This window comes from Myxocyprinus asiaticus, chromosome 30 (assembly GCF_019703515.2).
Source record: "Myxocyprinus asiaticus isolate MX2 ecotype Aquarium Trade chromosome 30, UBuf_Myxa_2, whole genome shotgun sequence".
NCBI classification, from domain to species: Eukaryota; Metazoa; Chordata; class Actinopteri; order Cypriniformes; family Catostomidae; genus Myxocyprinus; species Myxocyprinus asiaticus.
In genome coordinates this window covers 2,398,352-2,419,306 of record NC_059373.1, presented here as the reverse complement: position 1 = coordinate 2,419,306, position 20,955 = coordinate 2,398,352, and the positions used below count along the sequence as shown (strand labels likewise).

The 20,955-nt window shown below is 40.9% G+C and overlaps 1 protein-coding gene across 6 annotated transcripts in view; it reads right to left on the bottom strand.

Moving 5' to 3' along the window:
- Positions 1-568: 568 nt before the first annotated feature.
- LOC127420661 (NACHT, LRR and PYD domains-containing protein 3-like) overlaps positions 569-20,955 on the bottom strand; it is a 57,503-nt gene continuing 37,116 nt past the window's right edge. For 5 of the 6 annotated variants that reach the window (XM_051663087.1, XM_051663089.1, XM_051663088.1 and 2 more), the window contains exons 7-10: positions 20,406-20,579; positions 10,964-11,137; positions 2,023-2,069; positions 569-1,315 (exon numbers count right to left, since the gene is read on the bottom strand). In XM_051663087.1, coding sequence (XP_051519047.1) covers positions 744-1,315; positions 2,023-2,069; positions 10,964-11,137; positions 20,406-20,579 — 967 coding nt within the window. In that variant the 3' untranslated portion in view covers positions 569-743. The remainder of the gene's footprint in view (positions 1,316-2,022; positions 2,070-10,963; positions 11,138-20,405; positions 20,580-20,955) is intronic. The other variant, XM_051663084.1, reaches the window with a different exon arrangement.

Here is a 20,955-nt window from a genome sequence, read left to right as displayed (position 1 = left end):
TGAAGGTGTTTTTTCTATATTTGTTAAGTATTAAGATTTATATACTGTAGAAAAAGTCCAAATAATTCTGTATTTGTAAATGTTTAAATGTAAAACAGTGAGTATCTGAATGTGCCGTGTGTTTAATAAAGAGTACATATATAGGCTGATTTATTCATTAATTATTTGGGATTTTAAAAACAAAAGTAGAAAATATGTTGATTGTATAACGTTGTTTCGCCCAACTGAAATCAATGTTGTTTCAATGTCACTTAAACCAATTAGATCAATTTTATGTTTGTTTTCAGTGGCGTGAACGACGAAGATTCAACGCGACTTCGATGAGCAAAAAGATGCTGAATCAACGTCAGAGATCAACATCACAGATTCTACGTTGATTCTATGTCGGTTTGCTATCTGGGTAACTATCAATCAAGACTAAACAGAATAAATGAAAATAAAAGATAAAATGTGAGCAGAACTATTAGTCACATTGTACAAAGACTAGAAACAACACATGACATCATGATGTTTGATCACGAGATGTGCAAGAACAAATGAAGTTTCATGTTACTGACATGACGCCATATTGGATTTCAACACTGTTTATTTTTTATTATTATTTAATTTGATAGTAAATAACTTCAATCACATTACAGTGAGTCACATAGTACTGTCACTGTATTGAATTCAGTGTTTAATTCATGAAATGATTTCTAGAAAGAGTTTGGAGTTGTGTTGATGTGAGATACAGTGAGTATATTTCACTCATCCAGTTGTGTGTGTGTGTGTCTCTGATGTTCAATTTCACACAGACACACTGAGGAATCAGAGTAATTAACTCTAAATCCAGCATAGAGGGGTTGAGTGAATGTGGTGATGAGTGTGTGTAAGTGTGTGAGTGTGTGTGTGTCAGAGACGCTGTAGAAGGACAGAGTGCCGGCCGGACAGTCCACATACACTCCTACTCTCTTACAGCCGTGTGAAGATCGATGTATGACAGTTCTGTTACTATTGTGACAGACAGTGAATCCGTCATTAAAGCACCACAGACTCCAGGAGTTTACATTGTATCCAAACACACAGTCAACACTCACTCCTTTCCTGCTGATTCCTTTATATGACACTGATATAACAACATCTCCACTCCATTGAGTCTCCCAGTAACAGCGTCCATTCAGACTCTCTCTACACAGAACCTGATGATGCACATCAAATCTCTCTGGATGATCAAGATATGACTGACACTCTCCCACACATGTCACCTTCCTGTTCCCCTCAGACAGAATGAGTTCAGTGTGTGCTGTGTTTGAATCCAGTGTGAGATCACAGACATCTGAACACAAGAAGAGAAAAAACACTTATAACACAACAATCACTAAACCAGTGTGTGTGTGTGTGTGTGTGTGTGTGTGTGTGTGTGTGTGTGTGTAGCTGTCAATCATCATTATAGGCTGTGTCTCGTTTGGAAGGCTGCATGCTAGGTAGGACACGTCCTTTGAAGGCTGCAGTATACCGAGTGTCCTCCTTTGAACAAGCCTCGTTTAAGCGAGACGGCCTTCATAGGACAAACGGAAACGGAACGTAACATGGTTGCTATGACAGCACGCCACTCTTTAACAAGCGTGAGCGCTTCAAGTGAGAAGGGAACAAAGTCCCTCTGGAAGGGAATGTATGAGGTACATTTTAGGAGAGTTATAATGATGTAAAGAGAAAAGAAAATAGATTTTACAGGTGTACTTTCCGTTGAAGCAAAGAATTGTGGGTTGTGAGTGCCCACACAGGATACACCTCGATTCCCGTGAAAGAAGGTCGCATTCAAAGGCTGCATTCGAAGTGTCGCTTTTATGAAACGAGACAGACTCGATGACGTTGCGGCAGACAAATGCGACCTCCGGACGATAAAACCTTCCAAACGAGACACAGCCGGTGTGTTTGTGTTTGTTTGTGTGTGTGTGTGTGTGTGTGTGTGTGTGTGTGTGTGTTTGTGTGCGCGCGTGTATGCGTGCGAGTGTGTGTGAGTGTGATTGTGTGTAGACCTACATTTGCGTGGTCCTGCTGTAATCCTGAACTCTCCTCCATGATCCACACTATAAAAACACAAACACACACATGATGACGTCACATTCAGTTCACCTGGAACACAATTCACACATCTGTGATGAAATACAAATTAAAAATTGTTTGAATATTTATTTGTTTGCTTGATCAATGTCTACACTGTACGACTCTGTGAATCTTGTGTATAGACTGTATGACTCTTTGATATGAAACTGTAACGAGATCAACAAACCTGAACTATTTCACAGCCGTACAGTTATAGAAAATTAACTTCAAAGTGCTGTAAGTGATTTTATCAGAAATAACACAGAGAACCTCTCTCTCTCTCTCTCTCTCTCTCTCTCTCATGATAAAAAGAGAGGCTGTAAAACCATCAAACTTTTACAACTAGTTTAAACTTTCAGAAAAGTCTTTATCAAGCCAAAATCAAAGTTTCACATGACAAACTTTACTTATCTAATTAATACAATAAAATCTTCAATGACAAAACTCTCATAGAAATGTTGCACACTAGCAGTCAGAAGTTTGCACACATCTACTCATTCTTTACTATTACTCTAAAATGAGGAAAATAATTATTTCATAAATCATGAAAACTATGAAATATCACAAAAGGAAGTTTGGGAATTCTGTATTGATCAATCCATGTTAAATAAACTCTTTTGAAACAGTATTGAAGGAGTTCACATGTATGATGAACACTTGAGCACTGCTGCACCTTCACTTTCTCTCATACATTTATCAGAAAAACAAACTAAATAAATACTATTTTCATTTAGTAAAAATATATACATAGATCATTTACAAATGTCTACAAAAGTCATTTCAAGACTTCAAGCAAAAAAAATTAAGATCATAAGAAATGCTGATTTCTTGTTTTATTATTGAATTACTGGCGGCTGATGAGACCATCGTGTGTCCGCTCTTGGTGCTTGAGGTCACACTATTTATCTGTGATCATTATTGAGATTATTAGTGGTAGTAACTGGTCAACTGCATGACAGTACTCTCACTGAAAACAGATTTGTGTGCTATTGTGTTTATTTGTAACACTTTTTAAATGAGCTAAATACAGTGGCAGAGTGGAGCACAACACAACCAAATGAACAAAGCAAATAAAAGCTGAAAACACAACGGAAATAAGCCACAACACAACACGATTATCTGAAAAGAAATGTGTATAAAAATACTGTACTTTGTATTTGCCCTGAAGTGCTCTGGATGATGCATATCTGTTTTGTTTTTTTTACTTTCTCGAAGCTGTACTGGCTTTGACCAGGGAACTTCTCTTGTACTGTCTTGCAGTGGGACGCTTCGCATCGGGGTCCTGATCACCCTGTCTGGGTTTATTGTGCAATAACCTGCTGCCTGTACATTATCCCTTACTTACCATATGCCAAACTATAAAATATAATTTTTGAATAATTATTTTATGATGTATTAAATTGAATTTAGCATAAAAAAATACTAATAATTTGTAATGATTACTGCCCAAATTAACAGTTTAGATATACATTTGATTCAGTGATTGGTTGCTTCTGTAACTTCCTTTGATTCTAATCAATACCTACTTTAAAAAAAATGCTTATTAATTTGCAGTTTATTTATTGGTGTTTTCTCAAGTACTGTTTTCTGCTACAGCAGGGGTCGGGAACCTATGGCTCATGAGACACAAGTGGCTCTTTGTTAAAAATCAAGTGTCTCACCGGGTGTCTCACCATTCACCAACACATGATTGTTTAAAACTTTCTAGATATAATTTTCCTGCAGAAAGTGTGGGTGTGATTGCAAAGCTTGAAGTCATAGACACTGTTATGATTTCCTTTCTCACGAATTTGTCGTACAGCCTACTCCTGGTGAACAAGGTTTGAAATCAACACCTGCCAAATGCGGATTTTCATGCACAGTGGCGGGTAATTTTGCTGATGTACCAGCCACTGTGGAGGGCGACCTGTAACACTTCTCAGAGTGATATACTGTATGACAAGAAATTAGACACAAAGACGAACGACGAAACGTGTGATTATATTTTGAAGAACAGATGAAAAGCCACCGATGCGTGTCTGATTTTATATATGTGTGAAGTGAGCTCAGCTGTTCATGAGTGCAATAAAAGCGCTTCTCCTAGACATGCATTGAGTTCTGGGCCTCGTTTGCCAATAACTAATGATCTTAGCGGTTAAGAGCATTTTCTACGAACGATTTTACGAACGTTCATTATTTTTTTATGTGCGCCCAGGGTGTAAAATATCATCGCCACCCACCAAATGCAACGAGGCTCAATCCAGTTCACAAGCTCCTTGTCCAAATGCTGGTATTTCATGCGCGAGTAATTTTGCTCATCTACCCGCAACAGGCGGGTGACCTGTAAGACGTCTTGGAGTGACACATGACACGAAATGCTGTTAGTCACAAAGACACACGCTTGAAGAAACTTTATTATATTTTTATTATATAAAAACAGACAAAAGAAAAGCCGGCATTGCTCGTGTCTGATTCGCTGTGCAGCGGGACCCTGTCTCATGGAACACAAAAGAGTTATCACTCCTTTTTCTCTGTACTTTCTGTAAGAATAATGTTGTCTATGAGAATGTTGCAAGTGATCTTCGATCATCTCAGAAGGTGCTGTGAGTTTCACTTTATTTCCACGGAGCAGTTCACTCTTAAGCATTGTGAACGCAACTCTGTTATATATAATATACTGTATATATAAGACACCTTGAACCTAAAATTTTGTTCTATTTTCTTTTCTTTAGGCAGCATGAACTGTATTACTAAAACGTAATACAAACACATTCGAAAAGAACACACTTTTGGCAGCATTTTGGAATAGGAATTTATTAGGCTTATTATGATTATTATTATTCTTTACATTATCTTTATTATCTTTAGTTCTTAATTTGTAAGCTATTAGTAATTTTTCACCTGTTGTCGCTGACTGATACTTGCGTGATGGCAAATGGGGCCGTTGGAGACAGTTAATGTTTGGATTTGTGGTGGTTATAAGATTTTTGGATCACTTCGTTATTTTAATTGCTTTTTCCAATTCATTTAAAGTGCAATTTGAATTTAGAAATGTATTTTAAGTTTGTTTTAATAAATTAAGCAAAATCAAAAAAGCAAAAATATTCACTGACCCTCAGCAGGGGGTTGAAGATATAATCGGATATCACGATATTTTTTTAAGGTGATTATCTTACAAATTTTTTTTTTTTTAAATATCATCCAGCCCAAAAGGGAAATGAACTTTTTCATGAACAATTGTAAAATGAAGTAATTTTATGGAGACCCGCACAAATACGTGTACTCAGTTCCATATTACAACATGTTACCTATTAATTGTTGCATATTTGTTTTCTTTTTGTGTTTTTGAGTAGTCTATGGGCATAATAAACATTTTATTTTATTGAAAAACTTTGTTTTTTGAAAATAGTAAATTATTAGTTTGTGCTATGGCTCTTCCAAAAAAATGAATCAACCAAAAATTTTAAAACTGGCTCCTCAGTGAAAAGGATCCTGACCCCGTGCTACAGTATCACTGTTCATTTCCTGTATGCCTAATGCACTTTATAAACACTATTTAGTACTTTACAAATAAAACATTATTGGTATTATTAAACATATTGTAGTCTTGCTGTTGTGCTGCACTTAAGCAAATAATAAATAATATAAAATGAAAATTAGCTCATCGTAACACTGCATATAAATGCAATACGTTTGCAGCTAAATGTATTATTCTCCACAAATTCCATGGGACGATGCTCACGGAGATCAAGTTAAGTGTTTCCTGTCTGAGCAGACACTTTTTGCGACAAACTTTCCAAACAGAAAAACTGAGAACCATTGATGGTGCCATACCCAAAATATCCAAAATACTCTCACACCGCAGATTTCAGCTGTGAAATAAAGGTTCAGGGTCTGACGTGTCTTTGTGGTGAACTGAGCCTGTGCCATGCCTTTCAAATGAAGTTTCAATTTAATGTAAAATGAGGAAATCACAATTTATTGATGTATTATCACATAAAGTTTCTGATGTTACTGTATGTCATCATTAAACTGATTCGGATTTTAGAAAAGTTCAGACATTTCATATATTCAAACAGATTTTATATTCATGCAATCCTGTGAATAAGAATGTCTATGATGTGAAAATCATCTATTTTTATACTGGGGTATATCATGAAACTGTTAAACCGTTACATCCCTACTGGAGATGCTGCCACTATTACAGAAATCATCCTCAACATCATCACAGCAGAGAAATGCTGACCTGCAGCCACTCTTGCATCATTTACCAGTGATGGTGCTTCTGTTATGATCGGTAAGCTTTGAAAATTTTACTTTTATTTGAGTACCAGTTTTGGTATAGAATTTATTTTTACTGTCAAGGCAAGAAAACTGAAGCAAGAGGCTAAAATACCTTTTCCCTGGAATCACTGTCACTGTCCACTGTGTTTCCCATCAAATAAAAAGGGAAAGTCTTACGCAACCAAATACTGCAAAACCATTTCAACAATATTTTGGTTCTATCAAGCAAGCAGTACAAGAACAGAGCCAAGAGCACAAGGCCTTTACAACTTTACCAAGGCTGAGTTCTTCCCTCCGGCACTCTGTCTAATGCAGATTGTGCACAGACAGTTTCAAGTGTTCCCAAGAAGAACCTCTTTTATTAACAAGTAGAGCAGGAGGTTTGAACAGACCAATGATTTATTTATATTTTTATTACTATTACTTAAATGTGCAATATGTAACCATTTTAATGTAATAGTCGCCCTTTTTTTGCCAATGTGTGAACAACTTCCTAGGTTGCCTATTAAAGCCTGTAGACTGATTTTCATGCAAAGGTAGCAGGTCGCTTTTGCCGGAAAAATCCAAAGGATGTGGCATTTATGCACGCTCCTGAGAGCCTTGCCTCGGTTTTTTTCGGCGTAAACAGCGACAACAAATTGCAACACTAGGTAACGTTATCTTAGAGATGGAATCCAGCAAACGTCCGGCTCCCAGCACAACATCGACTCCTACACAAACTCGGAGTAAGCCAAAAAAAAACATTTATCTTCTGAATCTTATCTGGCTAAGTGGGAACGTGATTGTGGTCGAGCGAAAACTAGAGTGAAAATCGGCAGGGCATTTAATTCCTGGAGGGACATTCGTTATGTTTTGGGGATCAAAACAGACCCTGAATTGGTGTTCTTCTTATTGGACAGGTAAGCTTACATAACTGCAAAGCATGTGAAATATTGTGCCATAAGGATTGAGCTGTGTAATTTTAGCTAAACTACAATAACACATGAAATGAATGCTAGACAATGTTCAAAATAATGCAAAAAGACCCATTCATTAGTGTAATGTAACTTGGTTATACAGAAAACATATACATTCTACTGTTATAAAACAATTGCACATCGATATAACAAAATGATAGTTTGATAGTCAATAATGATAGTCAATACTGAATTGTCAACATATATATAATGTACAGTCTATTTTATAAACAGCTACTGTCATCATCCACCAAATTTAGCGAACAGCTATTGATAAAGATGGCGTAGCTAGCTAACACTGACATAGGCTATCGTATAAATGCAGTCAATGCATCATGCAAAGAAAAGTGATTACTTCAAACTACAGTCTCGCATAGTCAGACCTATATCCACACTTTGTTTTAGCCGTGTTCTGGCACTGGAGAGTCAAATATAATATACAGTCTCAAAGTTTGTAGTAAAACAATCATAACGGTATAATTTTAATTATGCTACCTCATCTGTCAGCATGATGCCGGTGAATCACGTTCAGTCTCTTTGTACGTTACATCATTGTTTTGGTCGATGCATCCCTATGGAGTGTGTACATGAGCACGAGCAACAGGTAGCTGGCTGCAGTTCACTTAATGGCCACCGGTGTCATTAATAACAAGGTTTGTGAATCTTACATACTGCACCTTTAATAAAATTTGCCCTTTGTCACCTTTTCTGTATTTAGGGGACTGCCATCAAGTCATCTCTTGGACAACTAAAGCCCAAAAGCACTGTAAAGGACAGGTGGGAATCTTGGCTATGATTTGGGGTTTATGATTTAGTGATTATGGCCCGAGACAGCTGGGATAGGCTCCAGCACACCCGCGACCCTGCACAGGACAATTGGCTTTAGAAGATGGATGGATTTAGTGATTAGTAACCCTAATAATAATGTTCTTAATAGGGGGTGATTTGTTGGGGTTATAATTTTATGATTGTTAACACTTTTAAATAAGATTCGGGTGGGGTCCTTCAGGTGTTATACCCCCCCCCACAAAAAAAATAAAAAAATAAAAAAATCTAACTTTTGTGTCTTACATGACACTAATCTATGAACTGAGTCTCATATTTTGTTGACATGCAGACCAATGAAAGTGTGCAGAATACACTGCAAATATAATGGAAATAATGTTTAAATGTGCAAAAAGCTTTGCAAAATTTTCTTTGGTTAGATACAGTAAATATTTGTGTTCATTGTGTTTTACTGTTTAAATATTTAAACTTGTAGTGCATTTTTGCGCAAACATAAAAATGGGGCAAAATGGGCCAAGTAGCACTTTAGAGAGATGAAGGGGGACTCTGCACTGCAAAGCCAATGAAGTTTGATTGATTAAATGAAAATGCTCTAAACTTTGTACAAATGTATTCAATAACACCTTCATGCAGCAATATCAGACACTCAAGTGTTTTTTCAAAATCAAAACCATGAATTAAAACATGTTTTTTTTACTCATTAGTAACACTTCACGATAATGTCCTTGATGGGGGGTGATGTGTTGGGCTTTATGATTTTATGATCGCTAACACTTTACAATAAGATTGTAGACCAGGTGGGGTGGGGTCCTTCGGGGGATATCAGGCATTAATTTTGTGGATCAGAGCACCCCCTCAAAAGTTCAAACTTTTGTGTCTCATATTTTGCTGACATGCAGACCTATGAAAGAAAGTGTGCAGAATACACTGCAAATTTAATTGAAATAATGTTTAAATATGTACAAAACACTAAGAAAAACACATTCATGCAGCAATAGAGACTTTTCTAAATCAAAACCATGAATCATTTTTATTTACCTTTTCATAAGTAGGTTCTGAATTCCCTTGAATGCCCCCCAGAGTGTGTTATGACCCACACGAAATATCAAAAGAATACAAAATCTGTTAGAATGAGGTCACGTGACACATCACAGTGTAGACAAGTAATATATGAATTCTTGATTTGTCATTTCAAAACATTTACAGATAATGTTTTTTTATTTTTTATTTTTTTTTATTTTAAATACTGTATATACTAAGCATATAAACAAATGGGTTTTTTCTACTGTACTGTATTTGATTTACTTCCTCTTTTATACATAGCTATATAAAATCATAAATCAGCAATATGGTCTGTCTGTACACTGTGTGTGTGTGTTTGGTGGTTTTATTAGGTTATACACTAGTAGTTACGAAGGTATTATGCTATAAATGTGGTTTATGAGGACATCTCTAGTGTCCTTGTAATACAAACGTACATACTATTTTTTCTGAAAATGTAAAAATCCCAAATGTTTCTGTGAGGGTTAAGTTTAGGGGTAGGGAATAAAATCTATATTCTAAAAATCATTATAATGATAGGAGTACCAATGTTTGTGGCTGTGTGTGTGTTTACAGGTTTAATATACGTACGTCTCTGAGATGTCGGTTTTAGATCTTTTCATCCGGAAAGCAACATCTACTAAACATCTTACAAATATCAGATATACAACATTCTAAATCATAAATGTCTCAAAGACATCTACTGAATGACTTATTGACGTTCGAGACAATATTTGTCATCTTATAGATGCATTACAGATGAGCAAACAATGTAAAATAGACGTCGTTAAGATGTAAACACACATCAAATTGATGTCTGGTTGATGTACGTGTGCTATCAGGGATAGTTTGTACAGTATAAAAATCATTATGTCTATAGAGAGTGAGGGTTAAGTTTAGGGGTAGGGAATACAATCTATATTATAAAAATCATTATAATGATAGGAGTACCAATGTGTGTGTGTGTGTGTGTGTGTGTGTGTGAGAGAGAGAGAGAGAGAGAGAGAGACAAACACATTGCCACCTAATGTAAACAAAGATGGCTGGATTGGAATGATTGCGTTTCCCTGATGTGTTGACTGCATATAGGTGAGCTGTTGTCCGTTATTGTGATGTTTTTGTAACAATTTGGCTGTCTGTTTCACTGAACAAGCATACTATGTGCTTGTAAAGACTATTGAGTTGCTGTTTGAATTACTTATGATTGACAATGGAATGACCACCTAATGTAAACAGACATGGCTGCGAGGATCAGTGATCCCGTTTTGTGTTGATATGTTTGTATATGAGCTGTAAACTTTTATAGTAGTACTTTTGTGACCATTTGGATGTCTATGTCATAAAATAATCATACCATGTGCTTGAAAAGTCTGTATGAGTAACAGTTTGTGTGAATATGAATTACAGGCACTTGGGCAGCACAGGTTAGTGTTGGCATGAAAGCCGACATTTGAATTTGACAGCACTGACTGTTGCAGAAAAACAAATGTGTGACGCTACTCTAAAGGGGCCAGTCATAAACCATCACAAATATGCACCAGCAAGTGTGAAAGGGTTAAGTGACAGATGCTTGAAGATTGTTCTGTTGAAATGTTTTCCTAAAATGAGTAAAAATTAAATTCAGATAAAATTTTGTTATTACAAAAATGTCATCATTCTAATGAAACATTAAAACTATATGTCTTCTGTGTGTATTTGTTAGGGATTTAAATTTTTGAAAAGGAATAAATACAGGTGCTATTTCAGTGCATTCACTGACCATTCAAGACCAATTAGGGCCTGGGTTTAAGGGGTTAATATGGGTATGAACAGGGTTTTACAGCTCAACATACTTAAGTTTGTCCAGTGTGCAGTTTGGATCGTTGAGTCTTTCAGAGAGCAGCCTGACTCCTGATTCTCCTGGATGATTGTAGCTCAGATCCAGCTCTCTCAGGTGTGATGGGTTTGAACTCAGAGCTGATGCCACAGAACAACAGCCTTCCTCTGTCATCATGCAGCCAGATAATCTACAAACACACACATAAGCGGTCAAATAATCTACAAAAACATCAACAGTAAGAAAATCTAAAAACAAACACATAAAAAGTCAGATAAATTACATTTACATTTAATCATTCATCAGACCCTTTTATCCAAAGTGACTTACAAATGATAAAAAAAACAAAAAAAAAAAAACACAAAACACACAACAACACACAGGGAGACAACAAAGAGATATGCCCGAGTTGAGACAGCTGGATCATCAGGCTGGAACGATAGGTAGAGCTGTGTATCATCTGCAATAATCAGTTTGTTGAGTTTATTACTTGGCCAGTCAGAGTCGCCAATATACTCACACCAGTATAAGAGTGCGAACGCACCGTCAAGAGTGTCCACACATTTACGGCAAGATTATTTATGAAAAATACAAAATAAAATAGGCCAAATTTGTGTGTACGTAACATTTATATATCAGGCCCCTGGTACCTGCAAATTACACTGTGACTGAACTCATATGGTGCATCTCAATCAACTCTAGATCATTAGTCAGCACAATGGTCAGGGAGTCGTCCATTTCTAGGGTTGTCCCAATCACAAAATTGTTCCAGTGCACTGAAACAGTCACTCCCCAAAAATCCCAGAATGCAATCTCAGACCAGTGAGCATCACAGGTCTATGTGTTCCCTTACCGGAAATCGTGTCACATCTTTATCATTATTTCATGCTTTCAAAAGAGGGATCAAAAGAATCTTCATTTTCACTTCATTGACAAGGATAGTTTTCCTGAAATTCAATCAAATGTCTGAGAAATATATACACGTAAAAAAAAATAGAGTTTCAGTGCTGTCACATCCATAATATTTTCACTCAGTTGGAGGTGTGGTGCAGAAGGTAGCGCATTTGACCCTGACACGGGGACCCAGGTTTGAATCTTGCCTGGGTCATGTCTCAACCCTGTTCTCCCTCTCTCTCCCTCTCAATCTACACTATCATGTAAACAAAAGGCAAAAAGCTCAAAAATAAGATAATATCATTCATTATTCATACATACAAGTTGATACTTCCTGTACAAAGCTCACATCGATGTTAAGTATGATGAACAAATGGTCTCCCATCTTTAAACACCCATTCACGAGTTTGCATATCCACAGAGCACTTGAAGTGGAAATGATAAACAGTTTGTTATGGGTAAACTAATTCTTTAAATTCTGTCTTTAAAAGAGGCTCGAGCATGAGGGTCTTCAACATGTGGCTCAGCTCCAGCTCTAAGTCCCCCCCACCCCCTCCAATAATAAAGGAGGAGTTGGGGTGGTGGAGGGATGCCAGAATAATCGTCAAGGGAGTGAGATAAGCAGCTGCTTATATGTGCTTACATTATGATTGACAGGGCTAACTTGACAAGCTCCTCCCGAACCCTAGGCTATAACTCCTTTAATATTGTGTTACGGTCGCTTCATATCAAAATAATATGGATATAAATAAAATCACTATAGAGTCACAAATGTAATATACAATACATACATTCATAATTCACAATGGGAATAAAAGTGAGGCTGTGAGGGATAGACTTACCATCTGTTCAGTGACATGCACTGTATAAAGCTCTGTAAAGCTTCTAGATCCCTTCTAATGTTTCACAACTCCTGTAGTCTGGAGTTTTTTGTCTACTGTATTTTCAACAGTGGAATGATCCAAAAACACTTTAAATGACTGTACAACCCAATGAAGAGACTGAACGGCTTTCTCTCACAGCCTCACTGTAATTCCCATAAAAATCAAAGATGGCACTGCTATGAATAAGGTCTATAGAGGAACAATGTATAAATGCAATACTCTCGTTGCATCACTTTTCATTTAGCACCTGCAGAAATCCAGCCACAATGAAACACAATTTCTTCAAACACCTTTTTTATTAAGTTGTTTGTTACCTCACTGTGCATTAGTTTATGATATTGCTGTGTTTTGTGTTCTTTTGGGTTTGTATTTTTATTATATTTTGCTGTGTCTTTTCCCTGTTCCTAAGATGGAGTTTGTGTTGAGGAACTGAGGGACATTTGAGTTGATCAAACTGTCAGATTCTGAGTGATAACCTCATGTGAGACAGACGTTGAGGTGTTTTTAAAGTGCTCTTCACAATCTAGAGGTGAATTGTGAGCCTCTATCTGAAACTGTCCTCTGGTAGTCCATCAAAATAAAGGCTCCAGGTGAAATAGATATGTCAGAAATATATCACTTCTATATACAACAATTCTTATCCACTAAGTCTAATAATAATTCACTCATATATTACAATAATATTCAACCTGACTGGGTTCCAAAACACAAGAGTGTGAAGTTGTTGTTTTTGTTCACCGTGTTCATTTACAGAAATGTTTTCATAATATGAATAAACATCATTCATCCTTCTTTGTTTACTGAAAAACTGTGTGGAAAACATGCTTTCATTACTTGTAACACAAATTTAGGCTGTTTGGTTGAAATGATAGTCCCTCAGATTAAAAAAAATACTCATGACATTTTAGAGCAAATACATAATTATTGATAAATAAATACATAAAATAGGCAGAACATAACTGAGATATTATACAGTATATCACCTACCTGCAGTCTCACTGACTCTACTATTATTATATCATATTTCCTGTTGTTTCAGTGTATTGTATCAAAGCAAATTCTACAGTATATTTGCATCAAGTTTCTTCCTCGTCTGAACATTTTAAGAAGATTTTCCTAAAGCGCTGGTCAAAAATTAATGTTGTGATCATTTTGAACTGTGATGTCAGAGTCAGAATAACTTGATTCCCTTGAGAGGAACCAGACTCAGCAGAGGTAGCCCATCCACAAGTACACAGTAGAGGTCGGGCGATATATCGCCTAGTCCGATAAATTGGCCGATATTATGACTTTTTTTTACTGATCGGCCGATAAATTTTCCCGTTTGGCCGAATTTTTTTTTTGAGGGTGTCGAAAATCACCTACTTGCATGTGAAGCGTCTGAGACATGTAAAGGACCAGTCATGGTTTGTTTTGTTGTTACATGCCATGGCGTTATTACAATAATAGACCGGTGTGCAACATAGTATCATTTAAATGGTCCACATATCAGAGCCGCGGCAGACACGTTAGAGTTCATGTTAAAGTGCTTGCCTGTTTCATTCTCCCTCTCTCTCCTCAACAGTTCCCTGTAACTTTTCTAATGACAAAAAGGCAAATATCAATAAAACTTCTATTAAATACCATCTGCAAATATGCGCATATCTCGTTTAAACAGGTGTCATTCATCACGAACCTCAAGAAAATCCAGTGTTTTCTTCCCGTCGAGCACTCATCTAATATCTTCCTCTGAAGCGTGGATTCCATCAGCCAGAATTAAAAACTTCAGTATCAGAATCAAATGTTCCTCTCATTCACAAATCATGAAGTAGACGATACAGGCTGTTTAAACTGTCAGGAGATGGATCCGCACGAGCACGTGAGTGCAACTTCAAGGCTGCGTCCGAAACCAGGAAAATGCTACCTCCGGAGGCTGTATATGAGGGTACGATGAAAATAAGGTGCTTTTCAAACTGTTCGGAGATCAGTTTCCTTAAGTGTTCAATTCATTCAAAACAGCTGTCAGTTAAGCCATTAACTGATTAGGTAGCAAGTCAGCTGCCTACATTTTCGGATGCAGCCCAAGGTAAAAGCGCTTCACGTGTGCTTTAAGTACATTTCTTATTCACTATGCACTGTGTGTACAATTGCTTTGAGTCTGTATTTTTTGAGTAAATGCGATTGCTGACGTGGATATGCCATTTATGGTTGCTGGACTACTGTATGTACTTTTATTTCCTTCTTCCTAATTGTGGCAGCGGGGGCGTGGTCAAGCATCTCTCCGGAGAGAGAGAAAGTGGTTAGGGCGCTTACACCTGAGTTAAATTATGTCTAACACCTGTCTCTAATTTCAGTGTGCACGGGGAGAGCGGCATAAATAGAGCCACACAGCAGTTAGACGAGAGAGCGAGCCTGGGCATGGACTATGAAGCCAAAAGTTATTTTTATTATTACAAAGTGGAGAGTTTAATTTGTGAAATAGTTTGTGGATGTTTTTAGACTGTATTATCGAACAACGTAAAGCCTTGAGAGTGTGTATGTGCTGCAGTGAGGAAAATGAAAACGCCTACCTGAACCAGGAAATCTGCTTCTCGCCTCCTCCTTCCACTGAGAAGTGCTACACTGGTGCCGAAACCCAGGATTTGAAGTTTGGTTGAAGATGGATGAAAGTCACCCCGTAGAGTCCTCCCAGTTGGCGGAGATCCTCCAAGCCCTCGCTTTCCTACATCGGAGCCACCAGCAATCCCTGCTTGAGCTCCAGCAAGATCAAGATCGCCGGTTTGTGGAGCTCATGCGTGCTCAAGCAGAGGACCGACAGGTGATCCGGAGCCTTCTCAGCCAGGAGGCATCCCCAGCCACGACCCTGGACACCCACACGCCGTTACCCCCGCCTGCGTTACAAAAGATGGGGGCAGCGGACGACCCAGAGGCGTTCCTGGATCTCTTTGAGCGCACCGCTGAGATCTGGGCTGGCCGCTCGACCAGTGGGCGGCCCGACTCATACCGATACTGTCCGGGGAAGCCCAACTCGCGGCTCAACAACTACCAGCGATGAGCCTCCTGGCCTACGGAGACTTAAAGAAAGCCACCCTGCAACGGGTTGGTCGGAGTCCGGAAGAAAGTCGTCAGCTCTTCCGGAGCCTGAAGCTGGAGAACTCCGACCGCCCGTTTGCCTTCGCCCAATGGCTCCGCGAAGCCTGCCGAAGATGGTTGATAACGGGGGACCGCGGCGTCGACGGGATCATCGACCAGGTGGTACTGGAGCAATTAGTACATCAACTGCCAAAAGGGACGGCGGAGTGGGTCCAGTGCCACCGCCCGGCGTCACTGGAGGAAGCTATCTGGCTTGCGGAGGCCCACATGGTGGCGATCCCGAGGGTGGAACAGCCCTCCCTCTCTCTCTCTCTTCCCCCTGTCTCATTCCCCTCCCCTATCTCCTCTCGTTCTGCTCTCTCTCCAGGTCCCGTTCCTGCCCCACACAGATGAGGAGGACTTCAGCCACTGAGACCAGTTCCCCGGGTGTGGGAGGCGACACCTTCCCCTATTCAAATGCCCCGCCGCTTTCCCCCTCAGGGGGGGGCACCGCCGATGCAAATGCGGGCGTAGCGCCTGGGTCGGCCTGCTGGAGGTGCGGAGACCCGGGCCACTTCCGAGATCAGTGCCCTCTGATGGAGCTGGGGACGGTGGTGCGGGTCTCTGACCTCCCACAGGCTGCCCCCGACCGGGCCGGAGCGTACCGGATACCGGTAAGTGTCAAGGGGGGTACTCACCAAGCGTTGATGGACACCGGGTGTAATCAAACCACTATCCACCAACGCTTGGTTCAACCCGAGGCATTGGTCGCAACTAAAACAGTGAAGGTGAAATGTGTACACAGGGATATTCACAAGTATCCGGTGGTGACCCTGACGATTAAATTCCGGGGGAAAAAGCATAGAGTGGAGGCCGCGGTTAGTTCCCGCCTCACCCATCCGCTGATTTTGGGGACTGATTGGCCTGACTTTAGAGCTTTATTAAAGGGAATTTATGCGGATGGGTCCTGTATGAAGTTAGGGAGATGTGCAATGTGCGATACTCTGGCAGGGGAGGCAGAGCCAGGGTCGTCCTCGACAGCTCCACGTTATAATGACGAGAGAGGGGGAGAGGCTGCAGCCCCTCCCCTTCTCAGGGCATTCCCTGAGGGGGATTTCCCTTTGGAGCAGTTGCGAGTCGAAACCCTCAAACATGCCTTTGACCAAGTGAGAGTCATCGATGGTCAATGACTCCAGCCTGACATCGCCCTTTCATACCCCTATTTTGCAATTATAAATGAGCGGTTGTATAGAGTGACACAGGACACTCGGACCAAAGAGGATACAACCCAACTTTTGATTCCAAGGAGCCGTCAGGAAATGGTGTTCCAGGCGGCTCATTATAATCCCATGGCGGGTCATCTAGGAGAAAGGAAAACACTGAACCGTCTAATAGCCCGTTTCTATTGGACGGGCATTGGCGGCGATGTCCGCAGGTGGTGTGCGGCATGCCGCGAATACCAACTGGTTAACCCACCGGCCACCCCAAAAGCGCCATTGCGCCCTCTCCCTTTGATCGAAGTCCCCTTTGAGAGAATTGGAATGGACCTCATTGGGCCATTAGAATGGTCAGCACGCAGACATCGCTTTGTATTGGTCCTAGTGGACTATGCAACGCGATATCCGGAAGCAGTGCCTCTTCGCAACATCTCAGCACGCAGTGTTGCGGAGGCACTCTTCAAAATAATCTCCCGGGTGGGGATTCCGAAAGAAATCCTCACCGATCAGGGGACAACGTTTATGTCACGGACACTATGCGAACTGTACGAGTTGTTAAATATTAAATCAATTCGCACCAGCATGTACCATCCTCAAATGAATGGCCTGGTAGAACGATTTAATAAAACCCTCAAAAACATGATTCGTAAGTTCATGTACGACGATGCTAGAAATTGGGATAAATGGCTTGACCCCCTGTTATTTGCAGTACGAGAGGTCCCGCAAGCCTCCACTGGCTTCTCCCCATTCGAGCTGCTGAATGGGCGCCGCCCACACGGTGTGCTTGATGTATTGCGAGAGGCCTGGGAGGAGGGACCTTCAAACAGCAAAAATGAAATACAATACGTTCTTGATCTTAGAGAAAAACTCCACACTTTGGGACAGCTAACACAGGAGAATTTGCTCCAAGCCCAAGAACGACAGCGCCGACTGTATGACAGGGGAACTCAGCTAAGGGAATTTGCACCGGGAGATAAAGTGCTTGTATTGCTTCCCACATCGAGCTCTAAATTACTCGCCAATTGGCAAGGGCCCTTTGAGTTCACACGACGAGTGGGAGATCTCGATTATGAGGTTAAACGAACCGATAGAGGGGGCACACGTCAAATATATCACCTCAATCTCCTGAAATTGTGGAGGGAGGCGGTTCCCGTGACGTTGGCTACGGTAGTCCCCGAGAAGGCGGAGCTCGGACCGGAGGTGAGTTCAAAACATAAACAGTTCACCCCGGTCTCTTGCGGAGACCACCTCTCACCGAGTCAATTCGCGGAGGTTGCTAGGTTGCAACAGGAGTTTGCGGACGTGTTCTCCCCTCTACCGGGACGTACAAACCTCATCCATCACCACATCGAGACCGAGCCGGGGGTCGTGGTACTTAGCCGCCCCTATCGATTACCTGAACACAAGAAGAAAATTGTTCAGGAAGATGCAATGCTCGATATGGGGGTAATAGAAGAATCCCACAACGATTGGTCCAGCCCAGTTGTTCTAATGCCTAAGAGCGACGGGTCTGTGCAATTTTGTGTGGATTATAGAAAAGTCAACGCGATGTCTAAATTTGATGCATATCCAATGCCTCGTGTTGATGAGTTGCTCGATCGGTTGGGCACTGCTCGATTTTATTCGACATTGGATTTGACGAAGGGTTATTGGAAGATCCCCTTGACACCAATTTCCCATGAGAAAACCGCCTTCTCCACACCGTTCGGATTGCACCAGTTTGTGACACTTCCATTCGGTTTGTTTGGGGCCCCGGCTACGTTTCAGCTTCTCATGGACCGAATCCTCAGACTGCATTCAGCTTATGCCGCTGCCTATTTAGATGACATCATCATTTAGAGCAATGATTGGCAGCGGCACATGCAACATCTGAGGGCGGTTCTGAGATCGCTGCGCCGAGCGGGACTCACAGTGAACCCAAAGAAGTGCGCGATTGGATGGGTGGAGGTACGGTATCTGGGGTTCCACTTGGGCCACGGGCAGGTGCGTCCCCAAATTGACAAGACAGCGGCGACTGCGACCTGCCCGAGACCCAAGACCAAAAAGGGGGTGAGACAGTTCCTGGGGCTGGCTGGCTATTATAGAAGGTTCGTGCCTAATTATTCAGACGTCACCAGCCCGCTGACTGATCTCACTAAAAAGGGAGCTCCAGACCCGGTCCAGTGGACGGAGCAGTGTCAGCGGGCCTTCACGCAAGTTAAAGCTGCACTTTGCGGGGGGCCGCTTTTACATTCACCTGACTTCTCTCTCCCTTTTGTTTTACAGACAGATGCTTCAGACAGGGGGCTGGGGGCCGTACTCTCACAGGTGGTGGAGGGGGAGGAGCGCCCGGTGTTGTACATTAGCCGTAAGCTCTCCTTGAGGGAAACTAAGTACAGCACCGTAGAAAAGGAGTGTCTCGCCATCAAGTGGGCGGTCCTCACTCTCCGATACTACCTGTTGGGGTGGACCTTCACCCTCTGTTCCGATCACGCCCCACTCCAGTGGCTCCACCGCATGAAAGATACCAATGCCCGGATCACCCGTTGGTACCTGGATCTTCAGCCATTTAAGTTCAAGGAGGTCCACAGACCGGGGGCGCAGATGGCTGTCGCCGACTTCCTTTCCAGGAATGGGGGGGGGAGTGGTAGGCAGGCCGGATGCTGCCCCGGCCTGAGTCGGGTGGTGGGGATATGTGGCAGCGGGGGCGTGGTCAAGTATCTCTCCGGAGAGAGAGAAAGCGGTAAGGGCGCTTACACCCGAGTTAAATTATGTCTAACACCTGTCTCTAATTTCAGTGAGCACGGGGAGAGCGGCATAAATAGAGCCACACAGCAGTTAGACGAGAGAGAGCCTGGGCATGGACTGTGAAGCCAAAAGTTATTATTATTATTACAAAGTGGTGAGTTTAGTTTGTGAACTAGTTTGTGGATGTTTTTAGACTGTATTATCGAACAACGTAAAGCCATGAGAGTGTGTATGTGTTGCAGTGAGGAAAATAAAAACGCCTACCAAGAAATCTGCTTCTCGCCTCCTCCTTCCACTGAGAAGTGCTTCACTAATATATTAACAATTTCTTCATTTTCATCAATAAATTACTAAAATTACTAAAATATGAGACTAAACAGAAATTGCTATCTACCATTTAAAATACAATATCATTATTTTTTTGTTTTGTGTGAAATTGAATAAATATAGTGCTAAAAAAGAGTTTATTATTATTTTTTTTAGCAATTTTATGTTTGTTACTATATTAAATTGTGTGACATGTCGGCATTGTATCAGTCTATCGGCCATACTGCTCTCTGGATATCGGTATCGGCCATTAAAAACCCCATATCGGTTGACCACTAGTACACAGTAACCACAGCTATGAACCACAATTTATTCATAACGTATATTCCAATGCACTAATGAATCTGCAAACACAAACCTCAGTATCTCCAGTGTACAGTGAGGACTCTTCAGTGCATCAGAGAGCAGCTTCACTCCTGAATCCTGCAGGTCATTGTTACTCAGGTCCAGCTCTCTCAGACTTGAGGAGTTTGAGTTGAGAACTGAGGCCAGTGCTGAACAACTTTTCTCGGTCAGATTACAGCCCATCAGACTGAGAGAGAAATGACAAGATAACAGTGTGTTAAACTATAAGTTTTAGTGAAGGCTTCTCAGTACAGCTGTTGGGTACAAAGAAAAAAGATACGCCCCCCCAAAAACGGGGTCACTATGTTTGATTGCTCATAGGTGTTTGCACATTTTTTAAGTACTTCTACTGTCAAGATTTGGTCTGGACTGCCCTACTTGTTTTGGTCCTTGTGTGTTTGTTTTGAGCACATGTCTTTGTTTGTGTTTGTGTCAGCCATGTGCTCTCCTTACTCCGCCTCCTCATTTCCCCTTGCCACACCTCCTCATCTGGTCCTTGTTGTGCTGATTGTCATCACCTGTTCCTCATGTGCTCTCCCTCTACATATTGTGCCTTCTACCAG